Here is a 24965-nt window from a genome sequence, read left to right on the forward strand (position 1 = left end):
AGCGAGTTGATGGTCTCAGTTCATTGTGTGCGATGCACCTTATCGAGATCTAGGAAGAACTCAACCACTTGTTCCTCTGAAGAACGTCTGTTGTCTTTGCCCTCTCTCCACAGCAGGAGATGGCAATCAATACTCTTTTCATTAGTACATTCTACTACCTCAGGTGGATTTGGTCTTAAAACCATCTCCCTTTGCTCCCATAATTCCTATTTTTATCTCTACACAAGAAAATGCAAATATACATCGATCGAATAGATACATCTCTATCATTAAACTACATTGGACAGCATAACACATCTGATTTGATTGTAGGTATAAGAGGAATCTGTTGGTGTATTCGTATATATTCTGTTAAACAAAGTATGTGTGTACATGTGGTTTGAATACAGATGGGTGATGAAAGCAGTATTACTACAGGGACACTGTGCCAGTTAAACAGAGTTAGTAGTGAGGACACAATACAAAGCCACCTGCCTTCATTTTCTTAATGTTTCTGTCATAGTATTATCCCTACACACTTTATGCAATAGGATGATCCATATAGGATTGCTAGCGCAATGACATAATAACTTATAACTGGAGACCAGACTGACCTGGAACCTCAGGAGTGTATAGTTCCACAGTGGAACATCAGCATTCCTCTTCCTTGCACTGAACAGTCCATCAATTGACCTGCAGTGTTAAATAAATGAAAATATTTAAACCACCATAAATACAAATAATCTGTGATCTGCACCTTAAACTGGAGGATTGAACACGTTTCGAAACAGCTGAGATGACATCATATGAACAGTGTGACTCACACTCAGTGGTGTGTGTTAGCAAGGATTATGCAACTATTGTTAACACAAACAGGTGAAATGTTAGAAAAGCAGAAGGTGCTATGCAGTACCAGTAAGGTTGCTGATATACAGTATATAAAATGTCCCAGCCACAAAATTGTATAAAGCTGAATTGTACTGAAAAGTACTACTAATATATTTATTTTTTATTTTTTGTATTATAAATTGCTTTCATCTGTCTACAAAGACAAAGCATACAGCAGACAACCAATCTGATCATTCACATCAACTTTCATTCCATCACTCACCAGTATCTGCTAGCATCCATGAGCGTGAGCTGGACACCAATGAGGCCATAGAGATAGGAGTGGTTGTTCCAGGCCGTCTTGTCCAGGAAGAAGACATACCAGTAGGTGGATATGAACATGAGGCAAGACAGCCGATAGAAGCATCCAAGCATGATGCCAAGGGCACCTGTGCAAACACACGTACATACATGCAGGGACAGATATAGGTCATATTAACAAAACAGAAACTCAGTTTATTATTGGGCAATATAGCATGTAAGGTCTGTCCCAGCCAGTCATTTAGTGGTGATATGGTACAAATAATTTTTAAACACGATCAGAACCTGTTTTGCCAGTTAATAAATGAATTTCCCCATGGCTGGATTGGATTAGCCCAGCTTCACCTCAACTGGCAGCCCACTTGTATTATACACTCACAGCTCTAGTGTACTTCAACAAGTTTAAGGAACTGCTGTCAGTACACAATAAAGAATTGTTTTCATTTTGAATGTACATTTAGTTAGCATGTCACTAACCTATTAACATGATCACGTAGACGAAGTACATCCAGTCTAGGGGGAGAGGCTTGAGGAAGTTGAACAGGGGGAAGCGGCACACCGGAGCCCCATCCAGGAACCTGTAGTCCAGGTGACTCAGGCCTCGCTCCTGTGTGATGTCAATAGCCATCAGCATCCCTGAGAACCATAAAAGCATTAGACGAAGCATACAGTGTGAATATCAAGATGTTTCACTGTTCAGTCAATGCACTTGGCTGAACAACTGAGCAGAGAGGTAGGTTTTTCTTGTGGGCACATTCCAGTATGTTTATTTGATATGTGTACAATGACTTCCTCTCTAACAACCAGATGGCCAAATTTAACTTCAGAGCGTGCTCCAAAACCTCATGAGTTAACTTATCACTCCTTTTAAAATGATTTTTCTTCTTGATTACTAAATACTTGACAAATGTTTGCTTTAAAGGCACATAACAAGAAGACAGTTAACAATAGTTAACTATCCCTAAAATGTTGATGATTGAACAACACAACATGGTCAACATTTTTCAAGTGATAAGGACTAAACATTCTACAAGGGTCTCCCAAAACATTCCATTCCTCGAAGACCACCCCAGGCACATACATGTGGCCCATTATAGCAGCCTCAGCACAGCCACAGGAAAAGGCTGTCACAGCCTGCTATTACATGGGTGTTGCAAACAGTGGGAGACAACTGTAAATCTCTAATCACTGACTACTTACCAAACACGAAGCGGAAGATGCCAAGAGAGGCTGGGTCAGTGGGCCGACTCAACAGACACACAAACCGGTGCCAGGAGGACAGGTCCTCTTTCTCAAAGCCAAAAAGCCTCTTCATTCGGCTTTCTGTTGAGGTATTCACAGCCGTGGTCTGTGTGCCCTCATCCCTGCTCTCTTCCTGATCCGAGGCTGGCTCTACGTGCGGGGCACCTAAAAGGACAATGTACAAGAACTTCCAGGCTAGATCCAGTTGGATTGGCATAACATTTTATATGCATGTCTGCTAGCTTACAGTGCCAATCCTATGTGCGGAATAACACTCTTACATCGTAATTAAAAGGCCACTCTGAGACAATGCATTCATTTATTCTAAATTCATCAGGTAGCATAACTGAGGGGTTAGTGAACTTTCCTGTGTTGCCCTTCTAAGCAAACAATGTGGGCAACGGGTTTGCATATATTTTAGAAGTAGCTAAGATTAAATCGAAAATTCATTTAACTGTTTTGCTCACAAGAACCGCAAATATTCCATCACACATTCTTCTTAACATGAGTGTTAATGTATGCTAGTGGAGTGTGTATTTGTTGTGCTCCTACCCGCTGCCACGTCTGATCCCCCTGCCTCCATGCTTCTCACTCAAAGGTGGACCAGGTGCAGGAAAGGGATACCACTGCGGTACCGAGAGTCTCGTCCTGTAGGCTAACTTACTCTAGGGATGAGTAGAATCTGATTCTCCACACGTACACATTTAGGGACGTGTCATAACACGGCGACTGGTTTACGCAAGCACTGAGATGAACGATTACGAAAAGGACTAAACATCCCAAAATAAAAGTCCAAGTCAACAAAAGGCACAAATATATCCTATACGAAATATTTTTAAAAAGGAGTCACGAATAGAAGGTAAAATATTTCTAAATGAAGTGTAAACTTAAAAATAGTTTAACTGAATTGCAGTGGAAAAATATAAACATTAACCACCGAGTCGCAGGGCGGACACACCTACACAATGCGCTTCTGGGATCATGCACAGCTGAGTTGTCATGGTAAAAGTCCCCACTTCAGCCGAATTTCAAAAAAGTATGGCCACAAATGTCGGAAACGGGGGGAATATAATAAAATAATTTGTACTATTATATTAAATAATGCACTTACATATTAGTGTATTTTACTTATTCTGACTACATATATTGATATTCACACACATTATGAACTTCAACTGAATTGGTACTAGCCTACATTATTCTTAGTCCTTCAGAGTGGTGTTGAGGACTCACTCAGGGAACCTTACATGTAATAAACACGTGTGTATGTCAAAGAAGGTTTTAACTATAGTGGTTTCATGATATTGAAAACAATCATTCTGTGCAATCATTCAGTTATTCAGCTGTTTTCAAACATAGTGATATTTGTTAAACGTTTATTTTCACACACATTTGTTCAGATACATGAAATTGGATAAATAAAACTTACAAATAAATAAAACTGTAAAGCTGTACTTCAGTATTTCACATGGTCAGTACAAAATTTCGAGTATGGGTATAACTCAACAAAATGGCAACATTTTGGAGTGCACTATGGGAGGATTACGGTGATATCTTCTGTAGTGTTTTTGCAACACATGCATAGCACAAACAAAAAACAAAACAAAACGGCAAGCATAGCATTATGTTCTTAAAATGTCACGAATTTCATAATACTTTCACGGTTCAAATAACTTCAAGCTGCAACAAAAAAAGTTGAGTATCCTCTCTAAACTATATTGGCAAAATGAGAACTTTATGTAACAAAGTTCATAAGCCCAATGACATAACCCGCTTCTGCACATGTGCACCTCTGAAGTACTCTTAAGGTACCACTTTTGTAAATGATTGAAATGGTAGACAATATGGGCATGAGTGCTCAAGGTATTGCAAGGGTGAAAGACACTACTGGAATGGGGCATCTTGTTTTACATTACAAAGGTATTACTTTAAGATGCACATCAGGGGTCAGAGTGCGCGCTAATGGGGTCAGCTAACAATCTGGAATGTCTCTATTCTATCACCATTGTTCACCATTTTGAAAAGAACTAAAGGTAAAAAGGATGTGACTGATCAGGCTGTTAGAAACATGCCAAAGTAAAGTGCTTTTAGAAAGTTCAGTCCTTTTTTACAAAGGAAATAGGGGAAACTGGGGGAAATGTCACATATTGCACAAAATGCAGGCATAAGGATATAAACAAACGGAACACACACTTAGCACAGTCAGATTTGGCACTGCACCTCAGGACAGGAAAATAAAATATGTTTCATCTGGTAAAGCGGAGTGAAGTGTTTTTCTTTGTGTCTTACTTTAACTCTGACAATCAAATCCAATCTGACCATCCTCTGATATGTTGGGTAATCCTGCTTCTTGACAGGATATGGTCGTAAGGTGCTGCACTGGCTGGTCTTATAAGTAGTTTGTATGCTGCATTGATAAGATGCTCTAATGTCATGAGAACTAAACCTGTGAATATCAGGTTGATTAAAGGGTTAACTGATAATTGGCGTTGATGTATGAAAGAAATGTAGTACAGTTCACTCAATCAAATATTTGCTCTCATGTCGCAACTCATGGAAACATGTGTTGAGGATGAAGGGAAAACACAGGGTAGAATGCACATCTTTGGTAACAATTAATAGTAAAGTTATCAACTGTATGGCATAAAACAGTCCATCGGTGATTAACTGAGTAGATGACATGAATATACCAAATTTAACTGATAAGTTGCAGTCTGATGTATAGCAGCCCAAAGGCAGTATATTTGCTGTGTAAAGGTCTGTATTCAGCAACTAGTCTGATTTAAGCTGGCATGTAAACACACGCTAGTTGTTGCCTATTCTGACCTTACCCATCACCCAAAACATTTGATTACAGAGTTAGTTTTTAAGTATACCAAAAAAACATTTCTCGTGAAAAATGACTATAGTGGTGCTTAGAGGCTTAGAGTTATATGAAGAGATGTTAAGCCTCCAAATTCCACGCCACTGTGTTATCAGTCTTGAGGTAAAGATAAACATAAAATAAAAATGTAGTCCTTCCATACTTTCTTCAAAGGTTTTTTTATCCTTCAATATGTTCCTTCCATGTGTTATGAGTCTATGATGGAGATTGTTCAAAAACAACACCGTGTTTCTCATATATTTCTTTCAAAAGTAGAAGTGCCGTGTCTTCGGACTCCCTGTAGAAAGAAAACACATACAAATTTAACCCCTTCTGACTAAAGGAAATTGTGCATACACTTAATAAACTTCAACCATTTGAACATCAGATTCCAAGACGCTTTGTCTAGATTGCAAACCCTCTGACGACCAGATGGTGGTGCTCTAGGCATTTCAGTAAGAACAGACAAAACTGGATAATTGAACTTGTGAACAATACAAGTAACATCTGAATTGTGAAAGGTAGCTTTGGCTAAATGAAAATATTCTGCCTTCTGAACTACTGTAGATTTTTAATCTAAAATACCCAGATTTCTGAGGCAAGATATTTGTTATTGACGTTATTGTTGTCTCACCAGTAACAGAGGTGACTCTGGATGGCAAAGAGGTACTCGTTGAAACACTCAATAGGCGCCTCCTGGAGAACGTAGTCAATTCGCCGACCCCCATTCAACATTCCGATCTTTAAGTCTTTTTCGTCTGTTACACTGTCCTCTTCTGTTCCTATGGTGCAATAATAAGAAGAAATAATTGAAAACCAACAAAAACATTTCTAATAAGTCATTTCACAGTTCATGTCTATTTATGGCAAGCAATTGCACAGAGAACATTACATTGAAGCATGAAGTATGACATTTTAATTCAGACCATGTCACAAGAAGATCTTTCCCAAGGTCCACCATATTTGACATAAAACATCATATCATATTTTTCCATCATATATACATAAATCAGGGTATTAGAGTTACTATTTCAACTGTACAAGCTGTGTTATTCAGCAGAACAGAACAGCTTTGAAGAATATTGCCAATATTAAGTACCATTTTTATGTAACATAATTGACACACGATTTGACACGGAATTGCCAGGAATATACTTGTTTTTCACAATGGTTTGAGAATGTACTGTTTGATGGTTATGAACAATCTGCTAACTGGTAAACTAGTCCTGAACGGTTTGTTGGGGAGCCGTGCTGAACCCCCGTTCCTCACCCTCTGGCTCCGGCATCTCTGACGTCTCCATGGAAACACCTGCACACACCGCCTCCTCCAACGACGGGAGGGCTGCCACCGGCAGACGGGAGAAGGACTGCCACGCCGTCCGCAGGGAGCCAATCACATTGTTCTTTAGGTCAGCGCCCATGCGGGTCAAACTCTCCCTCAACTCTGTGGGAGGAAAAGTGGAGAGGGATTCATTACAGGCTGATGACATGTCAGCATACAAACACTAACAATGAGTACTTATGAAAACCCCTCATGATTAACATCTGACCACAATTAAATTAATACGACCACAGCCTTTTGGAGCAGGCGGATCTCACCACAGAGCATATCTTGTTACAGTAAAGCACACACATTTTCAGATCTCACTAGTGAAAACACTGTTGGTAAGCCTAGCTAATGATAATTGTACATTTGTACGTCATATTTATGATAATGGAAGGAACGTGATGAATATTGTGTTACAACTGTATCAAATTTCTCCTCTGTCTGAGAAGGATCCCAATTTGTGTATAATAAATTACTTTGTTGAATGAATGACATCAGTTATTTTCCTTACAGTCAGCCAGAATGCTTTAGCAGGCAAAGGACATTAGCATGTTTCCACTCTCTCACTCACACAGCACTTTAATGAGGGACAAACAGTTCTGATAAGCTTACCCAGGTGCATCCTCTTCCTCCCCTTGTGATGTGGTATGAGCATCGGTTCCAGGTCAACATCAGACATGATCATGGGCTCGATGCGGTAAGCAACTGGATCAAACTGAAAAGTGGGGAACAAACATAGCATCCTAAGTAACAGCTATCACTTTCACAATGGCAATTGAAACTGAAACTGAACTGAACATTGAATAGACAAGAAACGGTGTCAGTATTTATGTATGGTGTAAGTGAGTTCATTCACATGATGCACGCACAGGGTGGTAGATGTTGAAGAAGGCCTTGCACGTGGGAAAGTTGTAGTCCGGGTCGATGCGTTTCAGTCCTCGGACCGTCAGAAACATTCCGATAGGAGAGCCGAACGCAAAGAAGGACTGTGGATGGAAAGATAGCTGAGGGTAGCGGATGGAGACCTGTGCGTACAAAAACAAGGGCCAAAGAAGAAATGCTTAACCAATTCTGACATACGTGAACATTGGCATTGACAGAATCCTTTCACAAGAACGTATACCATTACATTTAATTTCATTTTGCTGTCAAATTAGCCACGTTCTCTTATCTTCTTCAGTCATCCGTGAGTTTGAATATCAGCCATACCAAAAGGCAAGTGGCACATAATGTACCCCATGCTGTAGTACACAAATGGGAAACAGATTTTCTTTCCTCTCCTAAACAAAATGTAAAAAGCTTACTATCTACAGTACCCTGAACTACCTACACAAATTCCGCTATCATTTCCTAGCGCATTCTCTGACATCCTCGCACATCATCACGCTAGTATGACATCTGTCGTATTTTTCTCATTATTCACCTTCACCGTGAGCTCCAGGTACACTTCTCAGACACCTCTCCAGTAGTCATGCGCCCATGCCTCTACCCCCCCCCCCCCCCCCCACACACCCCCTTCCTGCCCCGCAAGGTTCAGGATAAGACCTGAAAACCCTCCCCAAACCTACATGGGTGCATCCTGTCTCAGAGCGTTTGCAGAATGGTTTGGATAATGACCACGACAGAAGAGTCACACAATCCAACATGAAAAAGACAACTGAGAGTTATGGAGAAACAAAATGCAGAAAAAAAATACAAGCAAAAATAACACAATAGAAAGGGGACAAAAAAAAGTGCATGAAGCCACTAACCTGTCCCTTGGCAACAGCATAGTTCAGCTATCCCCGAAAGCAACAAAAGTCAAACCAGAGAAGTTTAACTGTGTGTTTCCTCTACTCTACATCCTTCAGTGTCCTAATCTGGTACTACAAAACCTACAACACTAAGTGAGGGCCGTGCATCTCTGTTTATTACCTGACCAATCCCCACATCAAAATATTTGTAGTCCACAGCACTGGTGGTTGAATGGGTCCGCAGGTAGCTTTGACGGTGGGCCGCGTTATTCTGGATAAGGTCTGCCGAGTCATCGCTGGGCAACATGGCCGCCATCCTGGCTTTATGATCCTGTGGTAGAACACCAGACTCTGGTGAATCCCATGCTCTCATGAGTTGTGACAATGTGTAATATTTTAACATTTAGGTCTCTTAACTCATTAACTCTATATTCTAGAAATGTTGATTGGATATCTTGAACACTTCATAAACACAACAGAATATCCAGACCATCACCGATCAAGTTTTGGTGTGAAAAGAAACTTTGCCTTTGATTCTAACACCTTTACCCTCCAATATTAAAAGAGCACAAAACCCTACACATGAAATGGATGAAAGAGTTTGTCCCTCACCTTCAAGATTTTTCTCCTGCTGACCAAGTCCAGTATTTTTTTACGTGGTCCAAGTGGTATTCCAACTCTTTCTAATTCAGTTTCTGTACAAAGAGACTGAGGGAAGGGACGATGACAATGTGAACAAAAGATAAATATACACTATGCTTCTAGCTGGTCTATAATCATATTCAAACCACTAAATATCCCTTTAACTCATTCTGTTCTACTTGTCCTTACAGTAAACAGACTAATCATCAGTAAAGTACTGACCAAAGAGTCTAAGTCCATTTCTTCCTTCTGTAAAATGGGAATGTATTTCTGTAGCCCCATTCTAGTGAGGGCATCTTCCAGGTTCTCTTTATCCGGGGTGGAAAGGTCATCACAAGCCTGTTTCTGTCAATATAAGAAGACAACACAAAATGCAATGTCATGTAACTACAACAGGTGAACTGCACAAATAAACACACTTTAAACATCAGCTGTCTTTTTTGTAATGGTCATCACTGCCAGCAGAGGTAGATTCATAATCTGATCTGATTCTATTCATTCTAATCTGATTCTATTCATTCTAATCTGATTCTATTCATTCTAATCTGATTCTATTCATTTTGACCATTATATTGTTTTGTGTGCATTGTCAAAGGTCCTCAGTTTGCCTTTACCTCTTTCATATATCTACTCCTATATGACTTCAGTGTTCAGTGAATAACTTTCGGTCATATATGTGAAAAATGCATGGAAGACAAATAAAGAATCATTAGGAAAAAAGGAAAGACAGAAAGATGTGAAGGAAGAAAGGAAAGGAAAGAATAGGAAGAAAGAAGAGAGACGGAAAGAAAGAAAAAAAAATACCTTCTCGCTCCCCAAGTCCTCAGAACCTGTTTTCTGATTGGTGAGAAGATCAAAAAGAATGAGAGACCCTGTTGGTAAAAAGGGTACAGAACATTACACACGTTTACCAGCACATCAGATATGAAAGGTGTAAACTGAACTGATACACTAAAGTTGTGATCATCACATAATGACATAATGGCAGTTGGACAAAGATGACATGAACTGACCCAAGCTGTGGCCCACTAGGGACACCTGCCCCTTAAAGGTTGGGTGGCGGCAGCGGAACAGGCTGTGGAGTCGGTTGAGTTCTGTTACCACGGTGTCCAGTATGGTCTGGCAGTAGGTGGGGCTGTTATAGAAGAAGAGATCCAGCAGGGTGTCGTTGGTGAAATGCCGGAGTCTACCGATGCTGGGAAGAGTGATCCGCTGGATGGACCTGTGTAAACATAGTACCAGTTAGTGTCATAGTATCGGTTATTAATTAATTTGGTAAAATCTACTTTCAAATCAACAGGGTGGTAACACTGATGTATTTAATCTCCTTTACAGGTCTGACCAAACCAGGAAGGAAAATGCTATAATAACGGTCACAACAAGAAAATAACAAAGCACAAAGACAGACGAAACAAAAGGCCCATAACAGAACCAAATCCTAACAAAACAAAAGACCATTGTTTCTGAGTCAATGTTTTTTTTTTTTTTTGGAAGAGTAATTGGTGCCCTCACTCGTCCACGCCAGTGGCATCGCCATGGAGAGCGCTGTGCCAGTCGACAGGAAGGAACTCCACCCTGCCGACCTTGCCCTCCTCTCGGGCCAACCTGCAGTGGGAGCTGAGGAGGCTCAGGGAAGCACTGCGGAAATCATTCACTGGGCAGACAGAGAGAGAGAGAGAGAGAGAGAGAGAGAGAGAGAGAGAGAGAGATAGAGAGAGAAAGAGAGAGAGAGAGAGAGAGAGAGAGAGAGCACACAGCCACAGGAGGCACTGAGATTACTGACAGAGCACAGGCACAAACCCAGAGTGAAGCTTTGCTGAACAATCAGGTATCAGGAAATCAGATTTTAAAGTAGTAGAGAAAATAATCGAAAGTAATGAGGGATGCCTGACTCCAGCAGAAATGTACTCATTGAGTTAGGTCAATAATTCTCTGCAAGATAGTGGTGGTGTAACTTTCCTTCAATTCCATTCCATTAGTAATGTGCAGATTTAGGATTTTTTGACGATGTTACGTCCCCAAATATGCTTGCCTGGCTTTAGCCTCAAGTCACTACTGAGTTCATGCAAGGTTTTTCAATAACATCAAAGCTTTAATTGTGTTTTGGGATATATGCTGCGAAAAAGGCTGGCATTTGGAAGACAGCCATTATTACTAGTTTCCCTCAAAGGTGTAGGATTTAGTTGCATGTAGCGGAAAGCGACAACCAACCGAATACCCCACCATGACCCCTCCCCTTCCAAGCGTGTAGGATAACCTAGTTGCCATTAAAACACGAAAGGCTTATAAATTAGTCAGTTTTATGGTTTGTTCGTTCTGGGCTACAGTAGAAACATGGCGGTGCAACATGATGGACTCTATGGAAGAGGACTCGCTCCCTACAGTATGTAGGGCTGTAGGGCTCATTGTAAGGTAACGGAAACACAACAACTCGTAATTACAGGTGATTATACACTAATGAAAACATAATTATGAATACTATATTCCATTTCTGCTAATAGATCCACCTAAATCCTACACACTGTACCTTTACACACACACACACACACACACACACACACACACAGACAAACACACACACACACACACACACACAAAGAGGTACAGTGTAAACATACCACATTGAATGATGCTCCGAAAACGCAGGTCACACGCAGGCCCTATCCCATGCACCATGAAGACAAGGTGGTCCACTGTTTGAGGCTCCCCTGCAGGGACACAAACATGAGACAAAATCAAGACTGAGGTCAATATGTGCTAATGATTCACTCTTCAAATGAAACATTTCTGCAATTTTTCAGAATTTACTAAAACAGTAGACCATATTTTAGATGTAAGAATCCCATTTTGTGAGTCGGGCCCACTTTGCCTAAAACAGTCAGAGTGATTTGACTCTCACCTCTTCAGTTAGAAAAATAAAATTCGGAAAAACTAAGCAAACTAAAAAGTAACCACCGTATCGTAAGTATTTTGGGGACCCAAGTTAAGTCTGTATTATTATTGTATTGTGTATTGTGAATGTACCAGGATCATTTAAACATGTTTGTATTCAACACAGGCCATCAGGATTGTGAAACACACCCTCTGGGATGTCCACAGCTATGTTCTCAATGCCCCTCTTTACTGTACGAGGCCTCGTCTGTTCAGAGGGGGAGGAGACCCAGTCATCCTGAAGCATGATGGGCTGGTACTGCATAATGAGCTGCCGAGGCAAAAGAAGGACAAAACCAATCAGAAGAAACTCAGGCTGATTGGTGGAGCAGAGGTAATTCAATCAGGAGGTCAACTCAGAAGACCTCACCCTTAAGGAATGGCCTGCAGGCGGTCAGCTGGTCCCTAGTCTGGTAGAGCACATGCCATCTTACCTTGGGGTTGTGAAGAATGACTGTCTCGCCTGTGGGAAACTCCAGCTTCCTCTTCCACTCTCCCAGCGTCACGGCAATCATATAGGCATCCTGTACACAAGCACAAATCATTCATAATGAAATCACAAACACATGAGTTATTCCTCAAGGAAAAGGGATCCACAGTATGTCTATATTACATTTATATAACGTCAACATTTAGTGCAGGCAAACACAAATGAAGATAGGTAGTGTAATCCTTCATAAAGCTCCATGTATCAATCCTTTTATTCATCCATCCATCTTTATCATTAAAAAGATATTTACTTTAGCATATATGCAAAAAGGGGATGGCTTACTTACTTCCAAACTGTCACTGAAAGTCTCAGAGTATGGCATGTACCGTGGGTCATCATTGCCTTTGAAGAACCACGTGCAGCGACGGACTTCCGAGGGTCCCTGGTCCCAGTAGACGGCATAGCGAAGACGCTCAGTAAGGCGAACATCATAGCGGCCACCCTCCACGGCAACCACAGTCTCCTCTCCTTTTTTCACTGAGGTAAAAGTCAGACAGCAATAACTCAAAAAGATGAATACCGTTTAGCATTAACATTTGTCTTACTTAGATGATCTAATAATTCAATACATAATCAATTTGCTGGTGGATAAAGATTAATTGTTGAAATTCATGTCCACCTATTGAATTTGCGCATAAGGTTGATTTTGCTTGGTACATCAAACTGGATTCTTGTAAATATCCAATTCATAATTGCTTGACAAGTCTGTGACTATGTAGTTGAGAAGCAGCAAATGATTCAAATGATTTAAAAGCGTTAATAGTGTGTTGATGTTAGTGTGTGGCACAGAGCAAGCACAATCTCCACCACTGGAGAATATGACAAGAGTTATGAAGACCTGCTTCATCTGCCAAGGACACTACAGAGAAAATGGAGGAACTGGTGTGTGCTGGGATTAAACTCTCACTCTCCATCTCAGCCAACCCACAAGTCCTACCCAAAAAGTGCAGGGCAACCAAGTCATCCAGTTCAACAGTCAGCAGCGCTCTGATAGAAGCAACAGGGTGCAAAACAATGAGAGCATTTTGTGACGTGTTCTGCTATAGCAGAGGTGGTACTGACAACTGTTCTGGGAATAAGCTGAAACCCACTATGTCCATAATGTTCTTTATTCCTGTGTTTAGTAGAAATAGAAGGAATCGAGTGCAATGCAGCTGAAGTAGACCAGTCTAAATCGTTAACTGCGTCACAACAAGGCAGACTGCCCCAGGGGCTCCTATCTCTACAAAGCTAGCACTACTTGGTATCAGCATCTCTAGCCAATAATTCATTCTTAGTCAATGACACTGTAATATCCTACAATTCAGATTTTCTGTTTCTTACTGAGATGTGGTTAGCAGAAGGCAACAGACTGCTACTGTTCTCAAAAAGACAGCTCCAGTACATTTTAGTTCTATGACTAAGAGCTGAACTGGTAAAAAGGGAGGAGTAGCTGCTTTATTTACAGATACATTCCACTGCAAGCAAGTCAACGTATTACAAAATAGCTGGAATAAACATATATGGGTCCTCTCACCGTTCTTGAGTGCATCCTCTAGCTTAAGAGAGTCTTCGATGCTGAACGGCAGCCAGTCTTTCTCATTGCCACGGCGACAGTAGAACCAATGAGGCTGGACTGGTTCGTATGTGGACTGGGCCAGATCCAGATCCAACATCTCAAAAGACTCAGCAGAGGAGGGAGAAGTTTCATCCAAAGCGGTTGCTGCCTGAAGAATGAATACAAACAAATCAGCTGAGAACACCCAGATAGTTACATCCATTTCAACCATATTTGTTATCAGTGAGTGGATATGAATGTATGTGGTATTAAATATAAAGGTCATGTGTTGTTCAAATCAAGGGACTTGAAAGAACAAGTCAGCAGAGCAACAGAGCTGACTCATTTGGAGAATTAGAATCTCTATGGGCACAATACATATATTATAGTAATATACACAACAATCTAGTATGTCTGTTTTCACAGTCCAGTGGGGCACAAAATCTAATCTCAGTTCCAAGCTGCAAAATGAACCACACTGAACTCTCCTGTTACGGTTTAACACATAGCAACTCCAATTTCAACTACACAGTAACTACAACTAAATCATACCATTTCCAAAATGAATAATGATACCTAAGCCAGCAATACAAATACCAGATGAATTAAATCCTGAACCAGGTGACGAGTGAACACATGGCTTATCCACAGCTGTTTGAAAACAGGACACTACAACATCTATTCAGTCTGTGTGCATGAAAATACTTGCACTGATCTGTCTCATTGGGCTACTGTCGGTGTAGGTATTCCAAGTATGGGTACCAGGAAAGATGTGCTGACAAAGCTATATTTAGTAACCTGACAAACTCTAGCTCTGACAAACTACTGTACACTAGTTTTTTTTTTTTTTTTTGCTCGAGTGATACACAACAAAAATAGTGAAACTGGGTGCATATTTGTGTGGTCATACCAGGCTATTTAGACAACTGAAGTCAACTGCGGGAGTGTACCTTTGTGAACATGTTTCCTCTTGGAATACGATCTTTAAAAGTATATATTCAGTACTGCAGTTACTCACTGTAGTCTTAAACATGTACCTGCTTCTTGTCTATGCCTGTGGAGGGATCCTGCTGGTTAATGGACAAATTGGAGTCTTCCACTGATAGGACCTGTTCCTGCCCTGGAACCACGGAAGATGCACCACCACCGGTTGGGTTTTCAGACATCACGTGACCAGTTTTGAGCTTCTGTTGTGAGTCCTGACACCTGGCATCCAAAACAACAGTTTCCTGGAATTTGAGGTTCCAGTTTCCCTGTTAGGATTGTGAGAGGGCTTCTTGATCTATATGTAATAACAATAGAGATAGTCACTGACATAAATAATTCATTTTTAAATATGTGTTTGATATCAACAGGCCAAGAGTGGAAAAAACTCTGGGATACCATCTGGGCTTGTTGGGCAAATGAAAACCAACTCTTTATCTTCCATGGTGACTATCAAATGCAGGTTTTAAATAACAACATAGGTCTAACAGTCTAATAAAGTCTTCAGTGACACCAAATGGCCAATGAACCTTGTCATAACACATATCCAAAAGGCAGGTCATTACTGAAGCCGTCAGACTGATTGTAAACAAGATAAGACGATGCCATAAAAACTATGTGAAATGCACTGATAGCATAATATGTTCTGCTGGAATGTCGCTGAGACAGGATGTGGCTTTTTGTTATCACAATAACGAAACAACACACGTACAGTTAGCCAAACATATCTTTTTGTTAGGTCATGTTTCTCGACATGACTTGTCATTCGGATCACAGGAATATGTGACAGCACAAAAAAAAAACATTTACATAGTTGAATACTCTGAATAGTCATATGGATTTTACCAATATTTAGAACTCCTAACAGTCCCCGAGTAATATTATAAACAACAGGCGCTATACCATAACTTACCAGATGTTAACACAAATCTGGGCGAACGTCAGGAGGCTGGCTGGCTAGCAATCTAACTTCCAAGCCACTATAAGGCCAACTAACTAGCAAGCTAGCAAGCAAGCTAGTTAGCCATCTGTCAGCGGTCACTCCCACTAGAAAGGCTTACTTACATGCACAAATGACGATTCATGTGTTCGCGTTCATCAAACAAAGTTGAACATATCTTGCTGAGAAGCAGCCTACTCCAATAGCAGAAGTATCCTAAACGATGAGTCTATCATGATTGGCAGCCTCTAAAGCAAGTTTGCTTTTAAACGTCAGTGTCAAATGAAAATCATTTCAGCTATTCCTTTCCGGGTCATCCACAAGCATCACAGTAAAAGCCCATTGTTTATATCTTCAGTTCCCTTATCCTTTTCATATGTTTTAATTGGCTGTAAGCTTTGCATTATTTACACATTTCCAACACCCCAAGAAAATTGACACTACATTTCTTATCAATTGCTTTGAGTGACTAACCTATTGAGCAAAAGAAAATGATGACAGTTAAACTACACACCATACTAGTAAACGAGCCTACTCACAATTTCTGTTATATAACAATTTTATTCACGGAAAACAAAACAGCAAGAAACCATCAGAATCAAACAGAAAACTAAATCAACAATGAACTCAAACCATTGATTGATTAAAAATGTAAGCCAGCAATAATTGGCTTGTGTTTTCCCTTTCTGTCCTTTCAGTGCCTTCTTTTCTCTACATAGTGTCACGCTGGAACCTTTGGTTGATTTAGACATAATGATCACGATGACTGGGAATCCTGAGTGTGTTTGTGTGTGCATATGGATGCATGTTTGTGAATGTGTGTGTGTGTGTGTGTGTGTGTGTGTATGTATGTGGATGCATGTGTGTGTGAACGTGGGCGCGTGTGTGTGAGTGTGGGCTCGCTCGCTCGCACGCGCGCGTGTGTGTGTGTGTGTATGTATGTATGTATTTGTGTGTGTTCGTGCATATTACAAGGGTGCTAATTTGAGTTCAGACAGTGCCCCATCTGACATGAACTGTGGGAAAGTCCCAGCGGTCTGGGTGGCCCATGTGCAGCAGATCACTGTAAGGAGAGGTGCTCCACTGGAATGCAGGCACCTGGTCCCACGTAGGGCCGCTGGCAGCTAACATCTGATATTCCTTATACATGCCGTAGGACGTCAACTGTGGGAGCAAGGAAAGACTAAGTTAGTATCTGTGGAACACATACAAATGATGGCTAAGGACAGAGGCTACTGAGGCTTGCCTTCATGTCTGTTCCACCATGACACCGCTGTCTCAAAGCTCCAAAGGGGTAGGTGCCGTTGGCAGGGTTCAGATCAGAGCGTGCAGAGATGGTATTTTCTCCGTTATGTTTGGGGTCACAACCCTCACACTGGGACAGGGGATCTTTCTCAAAATTGTTGTATCTGCAACAAAACAAGAGATGCCACTGATCAATGTGAGAATGAGGAAGGGTGCTTCACACCTCCTAAAGCTTGGGCAGAGAGTACACACTTTTTTAAATGATCTTATTACAAGCTGTGGACCCAGGGTAAAGTTTAGGTCACCTCATGAGCTGCACCATAGACTTCAGGTCAGTCACTAAGGTTTGATTGCGTCTGAATATCTGAGCCCTCGGGTTCATATCGAACGAGAACCAGGACCCGTACTCCTGAACCAGCTCCTGGCAGCCACTGGCATTGAAGATCTCCTCATAGTACCTGTATATACAGGGGCCAAAGACACAGGAAATTCAGGTTGAAATCCAAAATATAAAACAAACATCCAGAGGACCCTTTCATTCTAGTTTCTTTCTACTTCAGGCAAGCCACTATAATACAAATGTTTGTGGAGTTTAACAAACACAAAGTGTCTTAGATCTATTTCATGATGCATCAGCATACTGTATGTGATTTTGAAAAGACTCTAAAATCACACTCTGCACAATATCAATTACAGATACTAAATGTGTGTAGAATATGTACATATGTACATGTGTCAATATACGCTTACTGCATAGGAGATTGGGCTTTTACACTTACGGGATGTTGTAACTAGCCCAGTAACCTGTTTCATAAAGCTCTGTGGTTTTATCCTGGATCATAATTGAACCTCTGCAGAGAAAAGAAAAATGTGGTGAAATAAACATCATAATTACAGTTTACTTTTATAGTTTACAAAAGATAAACATCATATAAATGCATTCCTAACAAAAATTCACAAACCATTTAATTTACGTTACTGTAACAACTTCACCAAGAGGATAAGAGAATGATTGAGATCATACAAGAGCTATAACATTATGTGAGGACTTACGGAATTTGCTCCAGAACAGTGAAGAGCTGCTCTGTGATATCTGTTCTGCCTGGTTTGAAGAATTTATAATCCACAATCATCCATTGATTATTATACCTTAGGAAGAAAAAACACATTATATATATATAAGACTCATGCTATCCATGTTGAAACACATGAGTGAAAATACAAAATCAATCTCACAAATCTGATGCATTGAAAATGTCTTTAATCTATTTTCTTTATTTGGCTGCCTTCTAAAATCTAAAAAAAAAGTGATGTATTTGCTGACTATGTCCTTGACATGCATTAGCTCAAATAATTCAATAAATCATTCATGACAAATGTTCTGTTGTTTGAACTGGTGCTACAGGTAGAAATCAATAGCTTCTACAACGTATAAGGTACACAGATATTAATATATACATATATATGTAACTTTTAAAGCAGACATTTGTGATGAGATGGATAGATAGATAGATGGATACTTTATAAATCCCAAGGGAAATGTAGGTCATCCAGTAGCTTATACACTTAACTTAACTCACAAACATACATACATAAATCACATACACACAGGCAGAACATGTTCACAGGGAGTGGGGTGTTTACAGATACAGGATGGATCTGCCCTATAGTACAGTGTGCATTGATTTGTGACAGTGTTGATGTCGACGAGGAAAGTAGTGCAAAGAGTGCAGAGAGATAGTGTTCATGTGCTTGTATGGATAATGCAAAGATAGAGTACTTGTGCTTATGTGTGTGAGGATAGTGCAACGTGATATAAATATTAAAGTCTGTGCAAGAGCTAGTATAGCCAGTAAAAAGTGTATGTAAGCAAACGTACGTTCCACTGTTGAACTTGCTGAAGACATCAGCCCACTGTTTGCCTGTCTGTGCTAGACGATTGGCAACAACATTTCTGAGCCATTCCATCACTGTACCTTGAGGTACCACATACTTCCACAAGGCAGGGTTACTGTTTCCAATTGTGGTCTCCAAGGCAACCTGAACAAACACAAGCGCAACAGTGAGGTGCAGAACAGATGTATTGACATATCCAAAACAATGCTAAATAAATAAATAAACAAACAAACAGTCTGCATACAATCATGTGATTCTCCTCAGTCCTGTCTAACAGTAAGGTGACCACAGCACTACTCACCAACCCACTGCTGAGGATATAGAAATCATCGCCTGAAAAGATGGATCCAGGGTAGGAGGAGAAGGCCTGAACGGCCCCAGGAATTGGCTTCTCATCTGAAACACAGATCAAATCAATCAGTACAAAGACACAATGTACTACAGAGAAAATGGTATTCGTTAAACCAGAGTGGAGAACCTTATAAAGAGCAGCGTGGAAAAACAAACAAACTTATCAATAGGAAAAAAAAAAATCCAATCTGGAGTGATGTTTTCCCAATGTACCATGTCGTTATTGTGGTATCCTCTATTCCCTTGGTTCCCAAACTGGGGTACGCAAAGTGGTTCAGGGGGTACGCGGGGAGAACATTTCCACGATAACGGAAAACGGACGGAATAGCCTGTCAAATTAATTCGCTCATCTTCCCAATCACCTGCAAATAATGTTTTTTTTTAGTCTTCTGTTCTGTTGATGGCTGGCAAACAACAACCTTAGAAGGTTTGGGTCACTTGTGGCACATATTATTCACTCATTTTAAGCTTTAAAACCTCTGGGTGAACAAAATGAGCCGAAACGGAATAAAACGGAACTAAAAGGTGAAAAGGAAAACGTAGCTGGAGATTAAATGTCGGAAGGGGTACGGGACTGTAAAAAGTTTGGGAACCACTGCTCTATTCCAACCAACACAATGTTTACCAAATTTGCTTTAGAAAAGCAATCTCTGTACAAAGAGTTTGTAGTTAAGATCAATACATTCCTAACTAAACTATTTGAAGAAACTAGGCAGTGTCTATGTTTAAAAAAAAGTTTAAAGAGAGATACTGTGAGTAGAGATTGTGTGTAAACACCTTTTGGTGAAATGTGGTAGGAGAAGGAATACTTCTTCATGATCCTTAACATGGACTGGTAAGTATTCCATGTGTCATGCGATACCAACAACTCCTTGTTGCCTGGCAGCAGTTTGACCAGGGCAGAGCAAGAGCCTGAGCCAAGGGTCCGTGATGGGCTACTTTTATTTAGCGCAGCCTCCAGATCCTCCAAGTCTCCACCCATCTGAAACAATCTGATGGAGGAAAGAGTGGGAATAAAACAACATCTTCCCATACAGTGCATCTAAAATAGATATACAATGTGAAGATTATGAATTATAAACATAATGAACACCTTAACGTCAGACTTTAGCATCAAATCCTAAGCATTATCAAGGAATGAAAGCTTGGAAAAAAAAGTAAGAGCACAGAGAACGTATTTTCTAAGCACTTCTTATTACTCATGTGACACAGGAGACCATCGCAACATGGAACTATTTTTGTACGAAGAATGTCCGGTACATCGCAAACATAGAAGTGACTTGAGTCCAGTGCTAATAACAGCATCTAATAATAGTAACAGACTCACAGTGAAGCTTTTGTTGTCAGGCTAAAAACAACATAAAACATGTAAGTATAAATACATGAACAGGGTACTATATCTGTCCGTAATATGTGTCAGGAGTCAAATTAACAAAATGACATGAGAAGGGTACACAATGACCTTCTAACTGCCCTATCCCCTAAAGCACATAATCTGTTTGCAAGCCACAAACTTTGACCTATGTTAACCCTTTTGCAAATGTACACCTTTCGTTCCACCTCATTCAATATAAGACTTGCACCCCAGCACTAAGGTACACTCTCTGTAGGTTTCCGTGCATCTAGGCCAATACCTTCCATCAGATTATGCTGACTTACAGCAGAAATGAGCACGTGGAGCCAGATACTACAATGGGAGGAGAGAGCACTCACAGAAACCCAAATGGATTGAGGTTTGGGACGGCCGTAGGGAAAGACAGCTGGTCATTGTAGGCGTCCTCCATCCCTCGAAGCTGTAACAGAGCCAGATGGACCTACGGTACACACAGATATGTGTTCACATTTAGGGTTCAGATTTAAATGACATTTATATTTAAAGGTCTTTCAATTTGCATTGACCTCTGGTGACAAACTGATATGCAATACAAAAATGTTAATCAAGAAAACAAAAAGAACTTTTAGCAACATTGCACTTATTTATGAGGTTGTGCTAGATCATCTCAGAGCAAAGTATTTTTTTTAAATGTCAGTAACAATTTTGCATGTGTCCAAGCATTAACTAGTGTTTACCCGCAGTTTGTCAGCCTACCTGGTGCCAGTACTCAGAGTCAGCATCTTTCTCTATCTGTTTCACAACCCACTGAAGATTAGCCATGATATACTCCTTTAGTTTCTGGCAATAAACTGTGTCATATCCAAATGGCCCACAGTAGCCAACAATTGTGTTCATCCAGTGCTTGTAGATGTGCTACAAAACAAAGCAAACAAAATGAGAAATAAGACAAGAGATACTTCATAACAAACATTCAGTTGTAAATGCGTAGTTTTCACAAAAGAGCATCAATTTTCCAAATAGAAATATTCAATCACAGTTTCATTTTATAGGAAACTATCATTTGTATAGACAAGACTGTGGGCCCCCCGTGTACATGTAACCGAATCCGATCAGGTCGACAGATGCTTGACAGCGTTTGTAATACTTTACTTTATTTTTTTTTACTTAGCATGTTCAGTCATGTTCTGCTTTACAAATCAATACATTCAAAGTATGATCTTACACAGTAAATATAAGGTGACCAATAGTACAAACCGTAGCTGTACATCAAGCTTGTGTTTTTTGGGGAAAGGTTGTCAGGTAGGAGCACTGAGCTTTTTACAAGGCAACCAGCACCACACTGAGAATAAGCTACAGGGATACCATGTGGACCTATTGTTAATCTTGAAGTGATGAAAGATTATTAGGACCAAACTTCCCACATTGGAAATTGTGTTTATTTTATGTTCAGATCTAAATTCATCAAAGTATTTGGATGACACCTTATTAGGTATTAGATGAAACCTCATTTGGCTACCCTGACTATATCAGCTGAACAGTTTGATAAGTCACACTGGCTGTTCCCTGTCTGGTTGACAGTAGCAAAACAAAAAACATTGGATCAAACGTCACTGACCTGTGCGGTAAGGGCACCCTCCAATGCCCCAGCAGCGTATGCCTGAATTGTGTCATTGTAGCGCCCACTAGTGCTCACCTCCAGATACGCCCAGCTATAAGAAACGAGAAAATTTGATTTATTTATTAAGAATAAGTGAAAATAACATGAAGTCGAGGCATTATTCCTTAGTTGTTGACAAATTAATTAGATAATATCAAAAAACAACTGCTAATGGATGTGGTGCCGAATTAAGATGAACAACAAAAACTGTTACAACCAAACAACACTGTTCAAAGATTTGAAAAAGGACAAGGGTCTAAGGGTCTCTGGGTCTAAGGGTTCCTGTATGGTTCTCATGGAGGTGAAAAGCTATTTCTGTTGCATATTTACAACGAACTCTGGGGTAAAAGATAATGCATGAAATACACTATTTCATATTCTAAGATACTGACGGAAACATCAAAGAAGAACACTGAATGTATCTGTATTGATTATTTCATCACCCTCTTTGGCATACACTGAATAGTTAAGGATATTTGAAAACATCATCTAATAGGCTAGGGCTACTCGGCTGTAAGAAGGCGATTTCTTACAGCACCTAAAAGCTATATAACCATGCAATAGATCTAGTTTGGTCCTCTGACCTCTTTCTATTTGTAGCATATAAATAGACATACTGCAACATGTTCAACAACACGCCATTTTAAACTAATTGGTTTTAAGTAGGGTATCAGAGGATCAAGTGAAGTTATGAATTGCAGTCACGCAGACTTCTGCCACAGCTAATAAAAAAAGGTAAACGACAATTGAACGATAACACCTACAAAAGCATTGCATACAACAGCCCCCCCAAGCAAAACAACTGATTATACCCCAGTAAAACAACTGATGAACAGCGACCATTTTACCCTGAATTGGGGATGTCATCTGTGAAATTCGCCCAAGCCACATTGTCAGCATGATAGCCTTCAATCAACAATAGCTTTCCAGTTTTTTTCTCAATCACGGCGGACTGAATAACAGCCCCAACGGGACATATACACAGCAAAACTTTTAAAATAAATCCTAAACCAGACCGCCTCAAACTTTCACAGGGATCAACACAGCCGTACATTTTCACACAACAGCTTTAGTCATATGACAACATTTGGTCATGTGACACTGCACTAACCCTTTTAGGAAGCGTTTCAGGAGAGGCTGGAAGTCGACCGGAAGTTTGTAGTTTTTGGTGTTAGCATCTTAACACTTCCTGGTTCCAAAGTTCAAATCCCTTTGGAAAAAGGAATGGGTTTTTTCCAAATCGGTGAAAATGAGGTGTTATGAAACAACGCCAGTAGAAAACCTAGGCATACGGTATGGTTATTTAAAATGTAGTTATCAGTCAGTCTTTTGTAACCAACCATTGTCTTGTCTTGTAGAAATAAAGATGTTGCTACCGATATGGTAAAATAGAAAAAGAGTGGACAACATGGTGTGTTTCTCAAGTCAAGGATGCTTCCTTGGTAAGATGTCTTCAAATTCCATGCTACTTAAAAAAAAAAAAGGCTCTAGTATGCGCGCATATGATGGTGGGTTCTTTAAGAATGCAGAGGATACTCCAAATGCATTATTGAAAATTCTCTGAACAAAGGACTCGGTCCTTGGTAGAATTCAAAGGATCCTAGACATCGGAACAGTCCTTCGGCAGGATTCGATTATGTAGCATCCTTGAAATGCAGCCTTCAAGGATCCTTCCTTGACTTTGAGAAACACCCATGTGCCAGTGCCACTTGCCTCAGACAACATGAGAGACTCTAGAGTGGTATCCATGGTTACAGACAATTTTAGTGGCATCTAGTGGTGAGGTTGCTGAATTGCAATTGCAGCTTAATACTCTTCCCTACAAGCGTGTGCAAGTACTGACCGTGGCCGTCAAATGCCATAACAGCGCGAAAAAGCCCTAGTATACACTAATGAAAACATAATTATGAATAGTACCATCTCCACTAATAGACAGCAATACAAACTACTCACTGTGCCTTTCAAGAAACTTGAAATGACAAAATCAAAAACCCTCAACACCAGGGAGCCCAGAATGATAGCTCTATGTCCTCCTTCCAGTGTTCCCTTTACAGTCAGCCTCTGGGGGCAGCAGAACTGCACAGTTGGCATGGCCCACTGAGTCAGCTTGGCAGTGGGCAGGAGAGGGCGGCTATGAGAGCCAGCAGCTGCATGTTCTGTATGGTCAGGTCTGTGAGAGCCACTGCAGCACTCTATGTAGCAGCTCCTCCTCACTGTGGTGCTGCAGATGCACGATGGAAAGGTAAGCAGTCACCCTGGATGGAGGGATTTGGCACTGCAGCAGCACCGTTCAACACCACCCAAAGCTGTTCTGCTAGCTCCAGCAGGTAGGGAGTTGTATGTATCCATCTGGGTCTCCAGGAATTTGCAACAGAAATCTAAGGCACGCTACATCTGCAGCATGTGTGCTGTTTGTAGCACGGGCTTAGTGTCCAACACAGAGCCTCTGACTGACTTGACTCATACCCCGGAAGTCACCAGATGGATACACCAAACATTACACACGCAATATAATGATGCCGTGGCAAATATAGCACCATAGTGGCATGATTGGAGCCATGGTTTGGGCCTAAGACTATTCAGAAAACAGATCTGAAATCACAAATTATAATCTCAAAACCAACACAATTAAATTATAATTATTGTACACATCTGCACACTAT

General features: G+C 40.5%; 3 protein-coding genes across 9 annotated transcripts; all 3 read right to left on the reverse strand.

The window, feature by feature from the left end:
• Positions 1-296: 296 nt before the first annotated feature.
• Positions 297-3329, reverse strand: LOC122132145 (vitamin K-dependent gamma-carboxylase-like). The gene is made up of 5 exons (XM_042706948.1): positions 2923-3329; positions 2329-2535; positions 1606-1764; positions 1091-1256; positions 297-672 (listed from the first exon to the last, which is right to left on the reverse strand). The coding sequence occupies exons 1-5, from the start codon at positions 2951-2953 to the stop codon at positions 477-479; spliced, it is 759 nt and encodes a 252-aa protein (XP_042562882.1). The 5' UTR covers positions 2954-3329; the 3' UTR covers positions 297-476.
• A 371-nt stretch (positions 3330-3700) lies between these two features.
• On the reverse strand, positions 3701-16091 carry LOC122132143 (phospholipase DDHD2-like). 6 transcript variants are annotated; one of them, XM_042706945.1, is made up of 18 exons: positions 15943-16091; positions 14931-15122; positions 13873-14062; positions 12643-12833; positions 12301-12390; positions 12017-12137; positions 11554-11643; positions 10448-10589; positions 9949-10157; positions 9740-9807; positions 9158-9280; positions 8906-9001; positions 8475-8624; positions 7430-7585; positions 7173-7275; positions 6504-6677; positions 5868-6015; positions 3701-5531 (listed from the first exon to the last, which is right to left on the reverse strand). In XM_042706945.1, the coding sequence occupies exons 2-18, from the start codon at positions 15057-15059 to the stop codon at positions 5450-5452; spliced, it is 2262 nt and encodes a 753-aa protein (XP_042562879.1). In that variant the 5' UTR covers positions 15060-15122; positions 15943-16091; the 3' UTR covers positions 3701-5449. The 6 variants fall into 6 exon arrangements, with proteins under 6 accessions (XP_042562879.1, XP_042562878.1, XP_042562875.1 ...); XM_042706944.1 differs by having other exon boundaries at positions 14931-15146; XM_042706941.1 differs by having other exon boundaries at positions 14931-15175.
• A 267-nt stretch (positions 16092-16358) lies between these two features.
• On the reverse strand, positions 16359-23392 carry plbd2 (phospholipase B domain containing 2). Of its 2 annotated transcripts, XR_006152168.1 has the most exons (13): positions 23151-23392; positions 22261-22354; positions 21399-21557; positions 21023-21123; positions 20087-20301; positions 19260-19354; positions 18942-19102; positions 18116-18211; positions 17842-17913; positions 17368-17520; positions 17064-17226; positions 16755-16981; positions 16359-16664 (listed from the first exon to the last, which is right to left on the reverse strand). XR_006152168.1 is itself a non-coding variant. In XM_042706947.1 (12 exons), exons 1-12 carry the CDS (start codon positions 23354-23356, stop codon positions 16808-16810), a joined length of 1689 nt encoding a protein of 562 aa, XP_042562881.1. In that variant the 5' UTR covers positions 23357-23392; the 3' UTR covers positions 16741-16807. The 2 variants fall into 2 exon arrangements, 1 of the variants encoding a protein (XP_042562881.1); XM_042706947.1 differs by lacking the exon at positions 16359-16664 and having other exon boundaries at positions 16741-16981.
• Between the last annotated feature and the right edge of the window lie 1573 nt (positions 23393-24965).

The sequence above is a fragment of the Clupea harengus genome, unplaced genomic scaffold (genome assembly GCF_900700415.2).
Source record: "Clupea harengus unplaced genomic scaffold, Ch_v2.0.2, whole genome shotgun sequence".
Taxonomy (NCBI): Eukaryota; Metazoa; Chordata; class Actinopteri; order Clupeiformes; family Clupeidae; genus Clupea; species Clupea harengus.